Source organism: Protopterus annectens, chromosome 10.part0, assembly GCF_019279795.1.
Source record: "Protopterus annectens isolate FY-2018-M chromosome 10.part0, PAN1.0, whole genome shotgun sequence".
Lineage (NCBI taxonomy): Eukaryota > Metazoa > Chordata > Ceratodontiformes > Protopteridae > Protopterus > Protopterus annectens.
The window spans coordinates 972,382,692-972,403,320 of NC_056744.1; the positions used below are offsets into that span (position 1 = coordinate 972,382,692).

The 20,629-nt window shown below is 39.1% G+C and overlaps 1 protein-coding gene across 1 annotated transcript in view; it reads left to right on the forward strand.

Annotated features, from left to right (window-relative positions):
• The window catches only part of XPR1 (xenotropic and polytropic retrovirus receptor 1), a 2,667,923-nt gene that overhangs the window by 1,950,822 nt on the left and 696,472 nt on the right, over positions 1 to 20,629 (forward strand). The window contains 2 exon segments of the mRNA XM_044085740.1: positions 4,704 to 4,716; positions 6,620 to 6,651. Coding sequence (XP_043941675.1) covers positions 4,704 to 4,716; positions 6,620 to 6,651 — 45 coding nt within the window.

Sequence of the window (20,629 nt, forward strand, 5' to 3'; positions counted from 1 at the left end):
TAAAGATCTGGAAGGCTTTTTAACAGTATTTTAAAAAGAAGGGACAGACAAACAGGAAAAAGATGTGGTGGTTGTAATAATTAAAGACGGTAAAGCGTTGATTTGAAGAAAAGCTATAAAGAATTAAGGATGGTGCTGGTGGGTACCACTTGTATATGAGGAATGTGAAGATGTTTGAAGTAGGGTGATACTAGTCTGGCTATAGGGATCACTTAACTCAGAAAGTTAAGCCATATGTTAGAGTCAACCTGTAGCAAAGATCTCTTGGGTTAGTAATGCATCAGTGGACAAACTGAAGCATCTACTGTTATGTTAAGTTGCCTGCACAGCTGTATTTTCTTTTCTTCAGTACCTGTTGTCCTTTGCTTGTGTTTAATGTGCCATCAACTGTTACTCTGTAGCAGGACGTCTGTATGCCTTGAGTTGTGATGGAAACACATTGTCTTTTTTTTTCAAGTTTGACTGATCTGTTCTTTGTCTTGTTGGTGATGACCGTCTCTTAGAGATGTTCAGTCCCTCAACATGTTGCTGTTGTCAGATTTATTAGGGGAAAAAAGATGATCCTATTGACTTGGGTAATATGAGACGTTACTTTAGTGAAGAATTACTGTAAATTGTTTGCTTGTATCCTAATTTGTAATCTTAAGTCATGAGCATGTCTTCATTCCTGAAGTTTACTTATGTCCTAAATATGGTATATTTGTTTTTTGTGGTGAAATAGGGAATATGTTAATGATACAGATGGGGAAAGAGGGTATTTTGCTCAGTACTGGTTTCCATATGCATATGGATTTATGCTTTCACATATTTTAATTCAGGAATTATGTACTTTGCCCCCTGTCCTCATGGCATAGAGAGGTAAAACCTTGACTGTGCCCTGGGTGACCCATGTTTGACTTTTTTCATTGTACAATGACTACTCTTTTTTTTACAGTGTGTGTGTATAACTCAGTTGATATTTCTTCTAGGGCTATGGCCACTGGTGCCATTTGGATGAAGTTTGCCTGGCTGCATTCTCAGAACCTTCCAGATAATGTGAAAAAGATTTTAAACATTCCGTTGGGTAGAAATTTAGGTTTTGGTCTCTTTGCTGCAGAGGTTATGAAAAAGTGTGATGAAAAGGGTAAGTTGATACAGGGAGTCTCTTAAGAGTTTTGGTCCTCATTTTGCAAAGGGGTTCTCCAATCAGTGTCTTCGAAATGCAGGTAAACATACATTTAAGAAGAAATGGCAAGGGGGTTCCCAAAAGAATTCAGGAACCTCCCAAAAAAAAACAAGGACAGTCCAACAAGTCAGAATAACTATGTAAGGGACATTGTCCCCCCTTTCCACCCTGGCAGTCCATTTTCCTTCTCAGAAAATCGGACTTTCATTTTTTTTCTGTTTGGCAACAGTTTCAGACAAAGGGTTTCTGAAGAGTATCCATCAAGGTTACAGATTGCAGTGGGAGAAAGTCCCTCCTTTTCAGGGGGTAATTCTTCATCCACCAGATCAGACTTTTTTTTTTCTTATCTTTCATCACATGATGTTCCTGGGAATGATAGAACCAGTTTCTCCTTCCCAGGTTGAGAAAGGTTTTTAGTGAAGTGTGTCTTTGTGCCACAAAAAGAAAATGCTTGGTTCAGGGTCTTTCACTCCTAAACCTGTTTGTGATAGTGTATAAGTTCACAATGCTGTCACTTAAAAACCTATTAACTCTTCTTCCTCCTCCAAGTTTCCTGGTAACATATAAGACCATAGGTTCATAGGTTCATAGATTAGTACTAAGCTAACTGCCCTTGCGAGCCATTTTAAGCCTAGCCATTTTTCCCTTGTGAGACTCAAACCCTGCACCTTTTGCTTTCAAGACAAACACCTTAACCATTAGGCCACCCATAAATGCTTATCATCCCATCCATATTCATCCAGACTTCAGGTGTTTCTTAAGGTTTTCTGTATCTATGTATCAGTTCTTTGCTTTACCCTTTAGACTATCCTCTGCACTATGGGTGTTCACAAAGTGTTTAGATCCAGTTGTAATTCATGGCAGGCTACAGGGTATCCACATGTTTCCATATTTAGAAACCTTGCACATCTTTGCAGACACTTTGTTAAAGTGTCAAGAATCTTGCATTTGGGCAAAAGATCTCTTAGGAGCAGAGGATCATAGGACGTTACTAGGCTATCGACCCAGAGGTCATTTCAAGCCTAGCCTTTTCATCCCAATGTAATACCATAGATACTCAAGTCAGTACCCAGGATTGTATTTAGTAATGACTTCCCATTTCCTTGAGGGTTATAGGCGCTATCCCCTGTAAGAATTTATGGTGCTACATCCACTCATCCAGGTTCCTTTTGAATCTTGTCATGAAGATGCTCTGCTTTACATGAATTTGCAGCCTATTCCAAAAATGCAACAGTCGCTGGGAGACAAATCTGTCCCTCCAGTACATCCTATTCAAGTCGTAGGCCATATTTAGGTCTCCAGAATGGGTATCTCTAGTCCCGTTTGATTTACGGATGTACAGCAAATTCATTAGGTTTAGGTTGGAGATTGCTTTGTAAGCCAGTCATAAGTCTCTCGTAAGAAGTCTGTATGATACTGAGTGTAAGTAACAGGGACTTTAGTCAGTCTGTGTAAGGTATGTGCTGGAGTTCCTTGATCTTCATAGTTAGAAACTTCTGAGGTTTCTCCAGTTGCTGCAGGTGCTTTGTACAGTACATGCAGAAAGGTGCGTTATACTCAATTATGGGCCTGATTAGTGATATGTATAGAGGGAGTATAACCTCCTTTGCTCTAGCGGTGATGCCTTTGCTAATCAAGTGTGCTACGTAGAAAGCCTTCCTTACTACAGTAGACACATGGTGCTCAAAGTTAAGGTCACAGTCTACTTGTAATTCCAGATCTCTTACCACTTCATACGTGCATAGGGTATTGTTGTTAATTTGTTAGTGTGAAGGGACATTATTTTTACCAAAGGGAGTGATGCATTTCTTTGCATGCAATTTGCGACCGTGACTAAGAGACCAGTCTTTGGTCTGCATAAGACCCTCCTGAAGTATACTGACATAATTTGGGGATTCAGTAGTTGCACCCAGTTTGGAATCATCTGCAAACTTGGTCACTTGTAGTCCCTTAGTTTTGGCATGAACTTCTCAGAAATATATACCAAACACTAGGATCCCAGCAGTGGCCCTTGTGGCACCCCGCTGGTGACAGGTCTGCTGGTTGATGTGGAGTCACCCACTTTGACAGTGTGTGACTGGTCTGTGAGCCAGTTGGCAACCCATCTTACAACAAAGGGGTTTACATTCAGTTTGGTAAGTTTATCGGTAATGTCTGAATGTGGGATTGTGTCAAAGATCCTTGCCAAGTCGAGGTATGCTGTGTGCACAGATTTGCCCTCGTCGATTTCCCTGGTCACATTTTCAAAGAAATCCACCAGGTTTAAAATGCAGGATCTACCCTTTATGAAGCCAAATTGGGTTGGATCCAGAGTTTGGAGGTCACCTATATCATTATTTATGAGGTCCATAATGATACATTCCATGGCTTTACAGATGAGGCTGGTCAGACTTATGGGTCTATAATTCCCTGGGTCTGTTGCTCAGCCATCTTTGTGGAGGGAGTAACTGTTGCTGTTCTCCATTCCGCATGAGCAAAGCTAGTGGTTAGGCTGTGATTGAATGGGGTAATTAATGGTGATGCTAGTTCATGTTTTAGTTTGTTTAGAAGACAGCCTGGGTTACCGTCTTGTCCCGTAGAGGCTGTTTTTTTTTTGCCTTAGACAAAGCTTTAATGACCTGCTCTTCAGCTAAGTAGGGTGGTGGGGAAGTTGGGGGCAAGGTTTGTGATACGTTTGGAGGGGATAAGGCAATGACATTTTCACCAAATGTGTCCTCTAGCAGTTTTGCTATCTTTGCGGAATCAGTGTATGTGATACTGTTAGTCACTAACCATATGTTACCAGATGGGTGGCTAACTGGCTCACTGAAAGAACCCACTCAGTCAAAGTAGAAGCCACCTCTAGTAGTAGATCCGTAATGAGTGGTGTACCCCAAGGATTGGTCTTGGGGCCTCCACTGTTTGGGATATACTTTTCTGAGGTGCAAGACAAAACCAGTGGTCTGTGGCTGACCAAGTTTGCAGATGATTGCAAGCTGGGCAGTGTCTTAAATTTCCGTAGTGATGTGAACATCCTCCAAGAGGGCCTTACCCAAACTAATGACTGGTGCCAGAAACATGACCTCAAACTGAATGCCAAGAAATGCATCATTATTCTCTCTGGGGAAAATGTCACCCCCACAAATTATCACATTAATAACAACGTACTAAGCATGCAATCAGTTGTGAGGGACTTGGGCACCCAGGTTAATAGCAACCTGACTTTTGACCACCACGTTGCCTCAGATGTGCAGAAGGCTTTATACATGGCCCACCTCATAAATAAGGGTATTTCATCCAGGAACAAGGAGGTCATAATATCCCTGTACTCCTACCCTTATCAGACCCATTATCGAGTACACTGCCCCCTTTGGCATGTACCTTGCCAAGCACATGCAGCAGTTAGAGAGACCACAGAGGTTCCTAACCAGGAAAATCGAGAGTCTCAAACACCTATACTATACAGATAGGCTAAAAGCCCTGTCCCTCTACTCAGTCTCATACAGACTGCTCAGAGGTGACCTATGTCTGGCATACAAGGCCATTTCATATTCATAAGACAAACTCCACTTGTGCAATCTGTATGCAAGCCCTTAACCTAGTCTGTGACATTAATAGAACTTGTTGGGATAGATTTGTGTCCCAAAGACTCCCCCGTCTGTGGAATAGACTTCCTGTCCATGTCAAGCAGAGTACCTCTTCAGCCCTCTTTTAGAGGAACCTGGACGACTGGATGGGAAACAGAAAATATACACCTGGGATCCCACCTGTGTCCCTGCTGGACAGGGGAAACAGGTGCTGACTTTGAGGGAACATGGGCGAAATTCTTGGCTAGGCTTATAAGGGCCTCCAGGTCAATAGCCTACTATCTTCCTATGAACCTATGTACGTAGCCCACTATCTTGGGCCACCAATATTAACCTTTCATCTCTTGGTTTGAATTTGTCTATCCTTAACCATTCCTGTGTTCGTTCCTGATCAACATGAAGGTGGTTCCAGAAGTTTTCTATACTTGCAATTGTATTTATGCATTTTCCACATTTCTTGCCTTCTCATCTGGTCCTTCACCTTATATTCTTTCTTTTGTTTTTTTTTGTTTTTTTTATTTGGCACATTCAGTTCATGCTTGATTTTTATCTACTTCTGATTTGATTTCCATTTCTGCTTGACTCCGATATGCTTCTGCTAGATTAAGCAGAGAAGTCATCTTAAATTTATTGTCCTCATGTTTCATAACTTTCACTATGTTTGGGTCTTGTGATGTCAACAGATATGTGGAGTCCCACAACTGCAGATCTATACATGTAATCAATTTCAAGGAGGCCCACTCGTCCTTTGGAAAGAGGAATAAATAATCTTGGTATACGCTGATTTTTGTAAATCATTTGGTGAGCATGAAACATCCTTCTTGTTTTCCTATCTAATCTGTCCAACATGTTTTGTGTTTTGGAGCCAGTCAGTCATTCCAAGTAAGTTAGGACAGGAAGAGCAAATTGGGTTTATAGGTTGGATTTTGTTCCTAGATGTCAATGCTGTTTTCAGGATTAATTTAAGTCTTCTAAAGTATTCTTTACTAAATTGTATTTGCAGTTGTTCATGTTTTATCGTTGGTCCTTCATCAGTTCCCAAATATTTATACACTCCCTCTTGCTCAAGTTCTTTTATGTCACATTCTTGTCCCAAACTGATGTTTTCCTGATGCTGCAGTTTTCCTGCTTTAAAGGTTGATTTTGCACATTTATCAAAACCAAATGACATTCTTATAGCATCTGAAAAAGTTTTGTCAACCTGCACTTGTGCTTTCAGTTCCCCATCTGATGAGGTGTACAGTTTTAAATCATCAACAAAGAGAGGATGAGAAGTCTTTACACTTTGTTGTTTTTAGGAGCCAAATTTTAGCCATGGCCTAAGCTAAGTAAACAGCTTAATGGGTTAAGGGCAAGGCATCATAGCAATGGTGACAGAGCATCACCTTGGAATATCCCCTTTTGAATTTTTATCCCTGGGAATAATGATCTTTCCTTTATCATGGCTTAAGTGCAAAGTGGTCTGCCACTGTTTCATGGTCACTGTAATGTAGTCGATCAGTGTAGGGGCATATCTTATACATTTTAAGCACTCTTTTATCCATGAATGTGGGATACTATCAAATGCTTTTTTGTAGTTAATTCATGCCATACTTAGATTCTTCCCCTTTTTACAATTCTCTACTATAACTTTATTTAACAACAAATGATCCTTTGTTCCATATGACTTTCTTTTATTGCCCTTTTGTTCTATTGACATAAATGAGTTTTCTTCTAAATGAATATAAACTCTGTTGGCATCAATTCCCTTGTATAGTTTATACATCGTCGAAAGGCAAGTCATTGGTCTATAATTTTTAGGGTAGCTTGCAGGTTCACTCTTAAGTAGGAGCATTGTTTTTCCTTTTGTTAGCCAGGTTGTGTCTCTTCAGGGTTTGCATATAAATAGTTCTGACTTTTGGCTTAATCTTCGTGCAGATGGTAATACTTTTAACCAAAAGTTAGTAATTACTGTGTTCATTTGTACCCACTTTGCAGACCAGTCAGTTAGCTTAGGATAGAGCTTCACAGCGCAGTCTCACTGTAAAGGCATCCTACATTCTGTCAGCAAAATTTTTGAGGCAGACAAGCTGAACAGAACAAAAGCAGACCCTCATGAATGGAAACTTGACCAGGGTTTCTTCCAAGATTTAATCCATCTAGGGGACCTCCTCAAGTAGACCTGTTTGCCTCCTCTGTGAACAGTCTGCTGAGAAGTTTCTGCTCCAAGACTCCATGTGAGAAGGCTTGGAAGGCCAATGCCTTTTCTTTTCTTGGAACAGGAATGTTCCTGTATTCTTTTTCATCCTTTCAGTGATATCCGGGGTATTTCTGAAGATTCAGAAGGAATCCCCCTAGGTAATTTTGGTGACTTCCTTCTGGCCCTGGCAGCAGTGGCTGTCTTAAACTTACTGTTGCAGTATTCAAAGCATATGGGTTCCCCTGCTGTGGAAGCCTGAAGTCCACCCAGCTCTACTAAAGACTCCTGTTATTTTAAAGGTATGCCGTACATCACCAAACACTCCCTGCATGTAACTTAGGGCATAAAGGTGACATTCAGGCCCACTAAAAACAGAACTTCTTTGCTGCCAGTCTGAGCGTATCATCTGATGTCAGTTTTCATTCCTTCCACCACTGAAGGGTTGGGTCCGAGCCTTTGGATCCAACTCATCCATTGTAAAAACTCGTAGCAACCTTGAACTCTTCAGTTTCTTCCTTACCCAGAATGCACCACCCATTACCTCAGATCTCATTTGCCACTTCCATTGAAAAGACGTGGGCCATTGTTCTCTCGAGCTTGGGCAATAAGTATATTTTAAACTTAAATTATTTCTCTTCTGTTGTTTATTTGAGACTACTTTAGACAAAAGTTTCCTGCTTAGACTTTCCCCCTTACCTTTCAACAATCTCTGATTTCTTTCCTTGTTACCATTCCCGGTATTTCTAGTTACTATTGTTAGCAAATCTCTTCCTATTTTGTATGTTTCTTGTAGAGTTTAGTACCATTGTTGGTACTTTTTCCCATCCTTCCTTCCTTCTGCTTTCCTTTTATTAAAAAAAATATATAAATAAATAAATAAGGACTTTCTCTACTTAAGTTCTAACTCTTTTGATTGCTGCTGCTGCTGTGATTGTGTTTGGCCTTTTGTTTTTGCTGATGGCTAAAAAGGAGAAGTGCCCAGCTAGGTTCAAAACATGTGGGAAGTGCAGTCAGAAGATTCCAATGTCTGGCTCACACTCCTTGTGTGTTTTTTGTTTAGGTCCTCTCCACCACCAGGAGAATTGTGCAGTCTGTCACACTTTCAATCCTAGGACATTGATGTGTAGTAGGAACAAGCTTATCCTTAAGGGTCTCTTGCCTTTTTCCTTTGACGAGCCTATATCTGGACCTTCCAAAGAGAAACTGAAAAAGTCTGCAATTACTTCTCTGAGCACCTCATGTGTATCCTCCATGTCCACAGAAAAATCACTAAGAGAACTTCTTCAGATCCTGTAGTTTCTTCAGATCATACAAAGAAGAAGCAAAAATGATTGGATCCTACTATTTCTTCGGATCCATCTAAGACCAAATTCAAGTGCTTGGATTCAACGGTTTCTTTGGTTCCAGAGTCTCTGACAACTAAGGATGCATTTAATCCAAGGACTTCGGATCAGATGTCCTGTTTACCAATTCTGCGTAGAATGAGGTACTCTCCTTTAGTGGACCCGGTCCCATCTGGAGTGCCTTCCTCATTTTTAGGAAGATCAAAGTTTGCATATGCTCTAGCCATTCATTCATCCAGAAATCTCACCGACGAAGCGGTAGAGAGGTTAGTGAGAATGATCCTCTCAGCGCACAGCCAGTCTGCCCCTTCCTTAGTTTCTACCCCATTGGGTCAGGAGGTCTATGTTTCCACTACTCCTCTATCAGTTCCTCCTTTGACTCCTATCCAGGTCTCAGAGCCCTTGGATCTGAGTCGTCCAGCACTGTCTTTTTCAGATCAGTGGATTCTGGTATCCCAGATGCGAAACTCACTCTGAGCTCTTCAGTTCAATCGGATCTGGAGAGCTCTTGGGAGCCAATTCATACCTTGTCAGGTCCAAGGTACAGCGGTCAACTCCAAGGATTTTGGAGCTGTCTCTGCATTTCAGAGCCTCTGAGATGGTCAGTTCAGGCCCAACTTTGGCTTCTGGGCAGCTGTCCTCAGGGCATGGCTGGGCCAGGGATCAGGGGCATGGCCTCTCAGATCCAGGTTCCTTTCCCTCTCCAGGACGGTCTGCCTTTAGGGTACTGGAGAGAGCTCTGTCTACAACTCAGACCCAAGCAGTGCCTCCCCCTTCGGATCCTGTGTCTTCTACTGTTCCGCCTCTGCACCTTGAGTTTCAGCTATCCTGTTTACAGGGACAGCCGATAAAAACCCCAGGCCTCCCAACAGGATTTCCCCTCCTCTTCTGATACCTCCCTAGAGTTTCCCACTGAGGAGGTCCCTAAGAAGAGGAAATGCAAGAGAAGGCATATCGATTCCACTGAGTCAGTCACCTAAGGTACAGATTTTGATGAAGGCGAGGGGTCCCCACAGTCACCTCCTGAAAATGTCTTATTCAGAGACTTCCGCAAGATCCTAAAACAGAGAGGTGGCTGGAAGTCCTCCAACCCTTCTTCAGAGGAATCTGTACTATTGGAGGCTTTTGGTACCGGCCCTTCCACTACCTGCGTGGCCATGCCTTCTGATGAGCTCCCGCAGTTGGTCTTGCAGCAGGCATGGAAGGAATCTGACTCCATTGAGCCCATTCCCAAAAAGCCAGATAAGATTATGACCCCTCCAGAGTATAAGCAGTTTTGGTTAAAAGCCCCTCCTGTTGATGCCATGGTTGTGGTGGTGGCCACTAAAAAGGAACTTGCTGATGAAATTACCTCTGTCCTTCCTCCTGACAAGGAGTCAAAGGCGATGGACAGATTTGGAAAATGTGTTTATGCTTCAGCGAATTTTGCATTAAGGTCTCTGAACTACTTGGCATATTTTACTAGACTTCAGAGGGATCTGATTAAGGAGCTTTCAGGTACCTTCAGAGGAACCATGTCTGAAGTGGTGAAGGACTCAGTCACTGCTCAGCTAGTGACCCTACAGTCTATTTCCAACTCGTCCATGAGGCTTGTTTCTAATATGGCAGAAGGAACCTCAAGGGCAGCAGGTTCAGGTATAGCCATTAGGAGACGCACCTGGCTGCTTTTGTGTGATTTTGTGGAGCCTTATAAGTCTTCATTCATCAATGCTGCCTTTGACGGCACCTCTCATTTTGGCCCCAGAATAAAAGATATGTTGTCCAAGTGTGACAAGGATGGAAAGATGCTTTCTGCCATGGACGTATGTTTTTCCGCCCCCCCCCCCCCCAAAAGATCATTTCCAAGGAATCATCAAGGTGGTGGAAAGATGTGGTTCAGAAAGTCATAAGGATCTTTCCAGGGCACATGTAGAGGGTCTTCCGCCAGAGGCAGTGGTGAAGTTCAAATAGTAGACACCGCCCTCATAGCAGAGGTGTCCCACAGCATCAGGGGTCCAAAGAATCTTTCATTGGCAAGCCCTTCCAGCACTCCTGTATAGGAGTTGTCCCCCTCTGGAGACAATCCGAGGTTGTTTGTCCCTGCACTAGAGAGCCTGGCTAGAAATAACAAAAGATACTTTGGTGCAGAGGATTGTATCCAGAGGATATATAATTCCATTTTTCTTTTGTCCTCCAAACTCCAATAAAAACCCCTGATATTCCACCCAGTCAGAGGGAATAAGCAGCATTTCAAATACAAAAGCTGCCCAACAAGAGAGTCATCCAAGAGTGTGCCCCCCCTCCCCCCCACATCAGAGAGGATCCAAAACTTAGTTGAGATTCTTTTTGGTGCCAAAGAAAAATGGGAATTGGAGACCAATTCTGGATCTCAGCAACCTGAACAACTTTGTTCGGAAGACAAAGTTCCAGATGGTCATGGTTCAATCGATTCATTCTTTTCTGGAAAAAGACAATCAGGAGAGCTCCAGGGTGCGTACTATCATATAAAAATGAACAAACAATTCAGGAAATTGTTATGCTTCCAGCTAGGAGCCAGTCATTACCAATTCAGAGCACTGCCCTTTGGTCTCATCACAGCCCCCAGGGTGTTCACCAAATGTATGGCAGTGGTAGCACTCACTTGAGACTGCACAGGTTCTGGGTGTTTCTTTACTTAGACAACTGGATCATCTCCTTCCCAACCAGGCATCAACTTATTATGGCAAGAGGACAAGTAACCCAGATTTTTGTGGAGTTGGGCATAACCATAAATTTCGAAAAGTCACATGTTCAACCATCTCAAACTATAGAGTTATAGGAGAACTACTTGACACAAGGTCAACAATAGCTTCTCTTCCCCTTTCCAGAGTTCAAACTTTGAGATCGCAAGACAGCAAGATACTTTGCAGTGCCACAGCCCCTACTCATGTAGTCCTACAAGCATTAGGATTGATGGTGGCAGCAATACCCCATTCTGCTGGCCAGGTTTCACATGAGGATTCTTCAGTGGATGTTGGCATCTCAGTGGTCGATACTTCAGCTGCCTCTGTCCACCCTGATTCGAATCACCAATATGTGCAAAAAAGATTTGATGTGGTGGACCCAGTCAGAACAACTAACACAAGGCCATCTATTTATCCCTTCTCAGCCCAAGCCTATAGTGACCACAAATGCTTCACAGCTGGGGTGGAGGGGCATTACCTGGGAAGATGGTCCAAGGCATGTCGTCTCCTCAGGATGCCAATTTGAATATCAATGTTCTGGAGTTGAGAGCAGTGCTTTTAGCATTGCAAGCCTTTCAAGATGCTCTCCCATCTGGAATGATTGTGATACAAACAGACAATATGTTAGTGGTTTGGTACATCAACAAACAAGGAGGAACCAGCTCATACCCCCTGTGTCGAGAAGCACTACGAGTGTGTGAATGGGCAAATCTCTTCCAACCGCTTTCTCTTAGCAACGCATATTCTGGGAAAGGCCAACATACTAGCAGAGAAACTGAGCATGTGCATTCTGTTAACTCATGAATGGTACCTCAGCCAGAAAGTAGCAAACATGATTTTCCATAAGCAGGGCCAGCCTTGCTGCAATCTTTTTGCTTCTTCCCTAAACAACAAGTGCAGCAGCTACTTTGTCTTTATCCTTCCACAGGAGGAGTCACCTACTTCACTTTTGGCCCTCCAGGTTACTGCATGCTTATCCTCCAATCCCTTTGATATTGACATTCCTTCAGAGAGCAGTCAAGTTGAAGAGCAAGGTCATTCTCATTGCTCTCATTTTGGCCTCGACAAATTTTGGTTCCCCTTCCTGTGGCCTCATTTGATCCATCGACCATGGATTTTGGATCCAATTCCAGACCTTCTATCTCACCCAATAGAAGTGGTTCATCCAGATCTTCCAGAGCGCAAGCTGACGGCATGGTTTCTCCATTTTCAGTAATAGCCAGACAAACCTATACTCTCCTCCCCGGTTCGACGAATTCTATTATCTTTCCTCACACCATCCACAAGAAAAACTTATGCTAGCAAATGGAAAAGATTTGTGCATTGGGCACTTTAAAATGATGTGGATCCCTTTTCTGCACTGATTCAGCACTGATTCATGCTTTCCTGGACTTTTTGTCATTGCTTTTTGATCAAGGGGCCAGTTCTTCTACAGTAAAGGTTCATTTAGCAGCAATTTCCAGTTTCCGTATTGGTCTTGATGGCTCTTCCCTTTTTTCACATAAATTTTGCAAGTCCTTTCTATGTGGAATACTTTTGCTGAGGCCTCCAGATAAAGATCCTACTCCAACATGCGACTTAAATCTGGTACTACAAGCTTTGGTTCTTCCGCCATTGAAATCTGCAGAGATTTGGGATCTCAAATTCCTGCCTTGGAAGACTTTATTTTTGGTGCCAATTACTCTGGCCAGACGAATTTCAGAAATTCAGACTTTATTGGCGAAATCTCCTTACCTAATTTTTCATAAAGATAGAGTTACATCGTGAAGTTAATACATCCTTTTTAACCAGAGTTGTATCAGAATCCAACATTAACCAATCTATCAGCCTTCCAGTTTTCTTCATAAGTTATACAAACAAAGGCAAATGTTTCTTCCATTCACTAGATGTGCATAGACAATTACGTTTCTACTCGCACAGAACAAAGGACTTCAGAAAATCAGATCAGTTATTTATTTCTTTTGTGAAAAAGAAATTGGGCAAGCCTCTGTCTAGAGTTAACCAGGCCAAATGGCTCACTAATTGTATTTCTTTCATTTACAATAAATTGAATTTACTGTTAACTAAGCAATTGAGTGCTCCTTCTACAAGATCCTTTGCAGCTTCCTCAGCATTTCATTCAAGAGCCTCCATGGATATTTATGCAGTAGCAACTTGGGCTTCACCTCATACCTTTATATCTCATTACAAGCTAGACTTAGTTTCCAGAAGTAGAGCATTGTTTCGCTCAGTGATGCTTAAGAATATCCTTGAGGCCACCCTTTGAACTCTGATCAGTTGAGGAAGGAGTCAGAATTGGCAACATCAGATAAAGAAGTTATGTATTTACTGTAAGTTCCATCTGTGGTGTCTAATTTTCATTCCTTCACAACTCTCCACCCACCAACCCCCATCCAATGTTGTCTGAAGAGCGAATGGATAGAGCCAGTCTTGAGGTCTTTACCTTGCCTTTAGACGTTCAGATATAGCTTTGTGCTCCTTTATCTGCTGTATTTCTGCTTAAAAATTTTTCTACATGAGTAAAGTGTTAGTCTTTTGCTATAATTTGCAAACAAGATCTGAGTTTTTACAATGGCCGAGTCGGAGCCTAGGGCTCGGATCTAAACCCATCAGTCAAGGAGGGATGAAAATTGGACAACACAAATGAAACATCATGGTAAGTACATAACCTCTTTTTTACACTGTTGGACTGTTTACCTGCATCCTTTTTCTACCAGTTGAATGCATTTTCATTCTCCAGTGACTTCCTACACCTGTTTACTGTACTTGCAAGATAAGTACCCCATTGGGGATTTTATTTATTTTTTCTTGTTTTTGTGTTCCTTGGGGTTAATGTCATCCAGGAAGGGTAAATGCCAGTGTGGGAGACAGATTCCCTATATAGAACACCATGATAAGTGTCTTTTTTGCCTAGCTACTTCTCATGACCATATGTCTTATTCTGTTTGTTGAGCATTTGTCCTGAAAACCCTTAGCAGTAGATTTTCTTCCCTTTTAATTTGAGAACCAGCATCTTAGGCTACTCATTAAAGCTACAATGGAAGGAATCTCCTGCCCCAAGGTCAGCCATTAGGGAAGAAGGAGGTGAGAAAGGTATGACTGGAATCTTCCGCAGTCCAGCCTCTGCCAGGTGTTTCTCCTGAGGTTGTTATGAACCCAGAGGCTCAACCAGCTGTGTTGTCAGATTTCTCTGCCACGACCGTGTTGGAGGCTGGTGAGGATCTGGCTAGCTGCACATCTGAAGAAGCTTTGCAGGCATCAGATGGAGCCATGGTTGATTTTTTTTTTCTGAGAGGCTTAGGGGAGTTTCTCAGTTTTTGGTTGGGGAAGAAGTTCCTCCTACAGTTTTTGACTGTCATCCTGGGTCTGAACCTTATCAGAATCTTTTTATATAAACAACAAAGACTATCAGTGAGTCCCAGCTCTACCTTCCAATAAAATTTATTTCGTTGAACAGTTCCTTCTCTAGCGCCTCGGCCAACAGCCTTTACAGAGTAAAACAGTAAAACTCATAAAACACTTGCAATATATAGAAAAAACAAGTAATCAATCAATTACATAATTAAACTATCAAATCACATAGCTTGAATATATTTAAAGTCATAGTCTTAAACAAGACATTGCCAGTTACATTCTCTGTTCATTCCATGTGGATGCAAAGTCCCAAATTTCATAATCAAAATGCATTCCTTTTGTCTTAACATATTTTTTTGCCTATCAACATCATTATAATATAATGGAACATGTTCCAGAACAGACACTTTTATATTCTCAATATTTCCATGGTGTACTGAGTTAAAATGCTCAGCAATAGGACTAGTAATTTTATTATTTTTAACATCTCTAATATGTTCTTTTATCCTATCTGCTAGCATTCTTTTGTTTCTCCAATATAGTATTTGTTACAATCACAGAATATGACATACACAACACCTTTGCTCATACATGTATATTTGCCTTTTGTATCAAAAATTTTGCCATTTATTTTATTCACTTCATTTACAACATGTTTACATATAGCACATTTTCCACAAGGGAATGTTCCCAAATTCTTCACAACATTTAATTCATTAGTACAAGGCTTTTTATAAATGCTGTGTATCAGAAAGTCCTGTATATTTTTCCCCTTTCTATATGATGTCATTAATTTTATATTTTTCAGTGATGTTATATCTTTTTAATAAAATTCCAATATTCCATAATGATTTTATTACCAATCGTAGAGAAGTTAGTGTACTTTGTAACAAAAACATTCTCTCCTGTTCAGTCCCATATTTATTGCTACTTTCATAGTTATTTTGTCTAATAGTGCCCTTACTCTGTTTAAAGGCTCTATGCAAGCTATTTTCTACATCATCTGGGTTATACCCTCTAGTTTTGAATATCTCGCCACTTTATAGGCCTCCCTAAAGGCCATATCAATATCAGAATTGAGTCTTTTATTCTCAAAATTCCCCATAGGGGATGGCTGACAACGTATGGGGGATGGCAACTATCTCCCACATTTTCCAGCTTATTTCATCAAATTTTCTATGAATACTAGTATATATGGGAAAGCCATTATTGCCCCTAAGCGAAATATCCAAGAAGTTAACCTGATTTCCTTTTGTATGTCACTAAATTTTATACCAAATCTGTTATTATTTAATTCATCAATGAAGTTATCTGATGTATCCCAATCCCCATGACAAATGAAAATTAGGTCATCAATAAATCTAAAATACCTTAGAACATTATTTTGAAAGAAAGGCAACCTATAAAGGTGTTCATTTTCAAATAGCCCCATAAACAGGTTAGCATAGGCTGGTGCAAACGCTGCCCCCATAGCAGTACCTGTAACTTGTCTATAAACAGTGCCATTAAATTCAAAAAATTATTTTTCAAGCAGAATTCTACCAGTTCCAGGACATAATATGTTTTAGGACTATCATTCAAAAAGAATTTTATAGCTTCCAAGCCCAAAATATGGGAAATATTGGTGTAGAGACTCTCTACATCCACCGTAATAAAGTACATATTTTCACCCCAATATATATCTTTTATTTTCCTTAGGAAATCATATGAATCTTGTATACAAGAAGGTAACAACAGAACTTTCTTTATCAATATTTCATGTAACATGGTGCAAAGATTGTAAGTAAAATATCCAAAAGCTGACACAATAGGCCGACCAGGTGGTCGGTTCAGATCTTTATGAATTTTAGGTAGGCAAAAGAATTTTGCAATTTTTCTATTCTTTGCATTTATTTTTCTATTTATATCCATTTGACTTAGATAGTGTAATCTCACACCTTTCTGTAATAATTTTTCAAAATCTTTTTCTGCTTGACATAGCTGATTAATGTTAGTTTTACAATATACATTGTTGTTATCTAGATGTTGCATACACATACTATAATAATCATGAGAATTTAATATAACTAATTTTCCCCCTTTGTCTGCTTGTTTAAAGACTATATTACAGTTTTTACTCAGTTGTTGCAGCTTTTCCCATTCCAATTTTGTTAGATTATAAGTATGCTTTTTATTCATAAAGCTCTCTATTTCCTTTTCTAACATTGTATTCAGTAGAGATTCAAACACTATATTAGAATTTTTACATGGAGGTAAAAATAGTTATTATCTTTAAGCATATGTGTATTTAATAAGTCATAAGCATTATTTTCATCTTCACTACCCGATGCACATGAATAAAAACTTTCTTCACTTTCTGTTTCACTATCTAATGAAAGTAAAACATCACAGTTAGTATCTAACTCAGTTGCTTTATTTAATCTAAAGAAGTGTTCCTTTAAATGCATTTTTCGGCATAGTTGGAACAATTCAGTTTTAACCTCATACTTTTGGGTAAGCATGTGGGGACAAATTTTAAACCCTTCTCTAAAACAGACATTTCTATCTTGTCTAGTTTATAACTGGACAAGTTAACAACATAATTACTATGTAAGTTATGTCCATCTACCTTTCTTATGTTGTCCATCGCCGAGTCTCTCTGGCTCTGGATTGTTCCAGCCCCTTTTCCTGGTATTGGTATAATGTCCATTCGATTCTGAGTAGGTTTTATGAAATGCTTCTGGGTTTGCTGCAACTGGCAGTCTAGGAAAAGTTTCTCTGTCATCTTCTTCCCATGAAGACGCTCCACTTTCACCAGACAGGAAGTTCTTACTGGCATATTTTTCTGAAGCAGGATTTCCTTTTGAAAAGAGACACTCTTTCTCCTGTTTCTTTGATAGCTAGGAAATACAAACGCCTCTTGTGGTCATAGTCTCTAATGTCTCTAGTTAGTTTAGATTTTTTCTTTCTACCAGATCTTTTTCATAACTATTTAATTTGGTGTTAATGCCTGAGAGGAAATTCTCTAATGTAGAATTTGATGTAATATTTACCAGTTGTTCACAAACTTGTTTGGTTTCAACTACAAGTTTGTCTTTTTCATATTGTCTCTTTCAATTAAAATTGACACCCATTCTAAACTGCACCGATGTGCAGCTGCTATCCATCGCTCATGAAATTTAACTTCTACTTCATTAGTAAGGTCAAATGGTGTTGATGGATTCTTAATAGACCTTAACCCTCTAGGTGTTATATCCAGTTCAATATATCTTTCAAGACTGCCAATATTGTAAAAGTAGATGTTTCTTTAAAATCAATCTTTCAAGTTTAGAACACAAATCCTGTACATCTGGATTATCTGAAATAATGTTCTTTTGCCTACCATAGCAAAAGGATTGGTAGTAGTTCTCTTCCTGGAATTTTCCCATTTCTTTATAATACCAAAGCCTGAGTCTCCTGTGGCTTCTGGTACTACATTCTTTATCATTGTTGTGCCAGTGTCATTAGGCAAATTACTGGAACGGTTGTTATTTTCTCCATTCCGATTAAACATCTCCATACCAGTCTCTCTAAATATTCTAGGAAAGGAGCACATGGACTCACTTGTCATATTAAAACAACAGCAAGCAAGATGTATATATATAAACAACAAAGACTATCAGTGAGTCCCAGCTCTACCTTCCAATAAAATTTATTTCGTTGAACAGTTCCTTCTCTAGCCTCGCCAACAGCCTTTACAGAGTAAAACAGTAAAACTCATAAAACACTTGCAATATATACAAAAACAAGTAATCAATCAATTACATAATTAAACTATCAAATCACATAGCTTGAATATATTTAAAGTCATAGTCTTAAACAAGACATTGCCAGTTACATTCTCTGTTCATTCCATGTGGATGCAAAGTCCCAAATTTCATAATCAAAATGCATTCCTTTTGTCTTAACATATTTTTTGCCTATCAACATCATTATAATATAATGGAACATGTTCCAGAACAGACACTTTTATATTCTCAATATTTCCATGGTGTACTGAGTTAAAATGCTCAGCAATAGGACTAGTAATTTTATTATTTTTAACATCTCTAATATGTTCTTTTATCCTATCTGCTAGCATTCTTTTGTTTCTCCAATATAGTATTTGTTACAATCACAGAATATGACATACACAACACCTTTGCTCATACATGTATATTTGCCTTTTGTATCAAAAAATTTTGCCATTTATTTTATTCACTTCATTTACAACATGTTTACATATAGCACATTTTCCACAAGGGAATGTTCCCAAATTCTTCACAACATTTAATTCATTAGTACAAGGCTTTTTATAAATGCTGTGTATCAGAAAGTCCTGTATATTTTTCCCCTTTCTATATGATGTCATTAATTTTATATTTTTCAGTGATGTTATATCTTTTTAATAAAATTCCAATATTCCATAATGATTTTATTACCAATCGTAGAGAAGTTAGTGTACTTTGTAACAAAAACATTCTCTCCTGTTCAGTCCCATATTTATTGCTACTTTCATAGTTATTTTGTCTAATAGTGCCCTTACTCTGTTTAAAGGCTCTATGCAAGCTATTTTCTACATCATCTGGGTTATACCCTCTAGTTTTGAATATCTCGCCACTTTATAGGCCTCCCTAAAGGCCATATCAATATCAGAATTGAGTCTTTTATTCTCAAAAATTCCCCATAGGGATGGCTGACAACGATGGGGGATGGCAACTATCTCCCACATTTTCCAGCTTATTTCATCAAATTTTCTATGAATACTAGTATATATGGGAAAGCCATTATTGCCCCTAAGCGAAATATCCAAGAAGTTAACCTGATTTCCTTTTGTATGTCACTAAATTTTATACCAAATCTGTTATTATTTAATTCATCAATGAAGTTATCTGATGTATCCCAATCCCCATGACAAATGAAAATTAGGTCATCAATAAATCTAAAATACCTTAGAACATTATTTTGAAAGAAAGGCAACCTATAAAGGTGTTCATTTTCAAATAGCCCCATAAACAGGTTAGCATAGGCTGGTGCAAACGCTGCCCCCATAGCAGTACCTGTAACTTGTCTATAAACAGTGCCATTAAATTCAAAAAATTATTTTTCAAGCAGAATTCTACCAGTTCCAGGACATAATATGTTTTAGGACTATCATTCAAAAAGAATTTTATAGCTTCCAAGCCCAAAATATGGGAAATATTGGTGTAGAGACTCTCTACATCCACCGTAATAAAGTACATATTTTCACCCCAATATATATCTTTTATTTTCCTTAGGAAATCATATGAATCTTGTATACAAGAAGGTAACAACAGAACTTTCTTTATCAATATTTCATGTAACATGGTGCAAAGATTGTAAGTAAAATATCCAAAAGCTGACACAATAGGCCGACCAGGTGGTCGGTTCAGATCTTTATGAATTTTAGGTAGGCAAAAGAATTTTGCAATTTTTCTATTCTTTGCATTTATTTTTCTATTTATATCCATTTGACTTAGATAGTGTAATCTCACACCTTTCTGTAATAATTTTTCAAAATCTTTTTCTGCTTGACATAGCTGATTAATGTTAGTTTTACAATATACATTGTTGTTATCTAGATGTTGCATACACATACTATAATAATCATGAGAATTTAATATAACTAATTTTCCCTTTTTGTCTGCTTGTTTAAAGACTATATTAGAGTTTTTACTCAATTGTTACAGCTTTTCCCATTACAATTTTGTTAGATTATAAGTATGCTTTTATTCATAAAGCTCTCTATTTCCTTTTCTAACATTGTATTCAGTAGAGATTCAAAACGTACTATATTAGAATTTTTACATGGAGGTAAAAATAGTTATTATCTTTAAGCATATGTGTATTTAATAAGTCATAAGCATTATTTTCATCTTCACTACCCGATGCACATGAATAAAAACTTTCTTCACTTTCTGTTTCACTATCTAATGAAAGTAAAACATCACAGTTAGTATCTAACTCAGTTGCTTTATTTAATCTAAAGAAGTGTTCCTTTAAATGCATTTTTCGGCATAGTTGGAACAATTCAGTTTTAACCTCATACTTTTTGGGTAAGCATGTGGGGACAAATTTTAAACCCTTCTCTAAAACAGACATTACTATCTTGTCTAGTTTATAACTAGCCTAGGGCTCGGATCTAAACCCATCAGTCAAGGAGGGATGAAAATTGGACAACACAAATGAAACATCATGGTAAGTACATAACCTCTTTTTTACACTGTTGGACTGTTTACCTGCATCCTTTTTCTACCAGTTGAATGCATTTTCATTCTCCAGTGACTTCCTACACCTGTTTA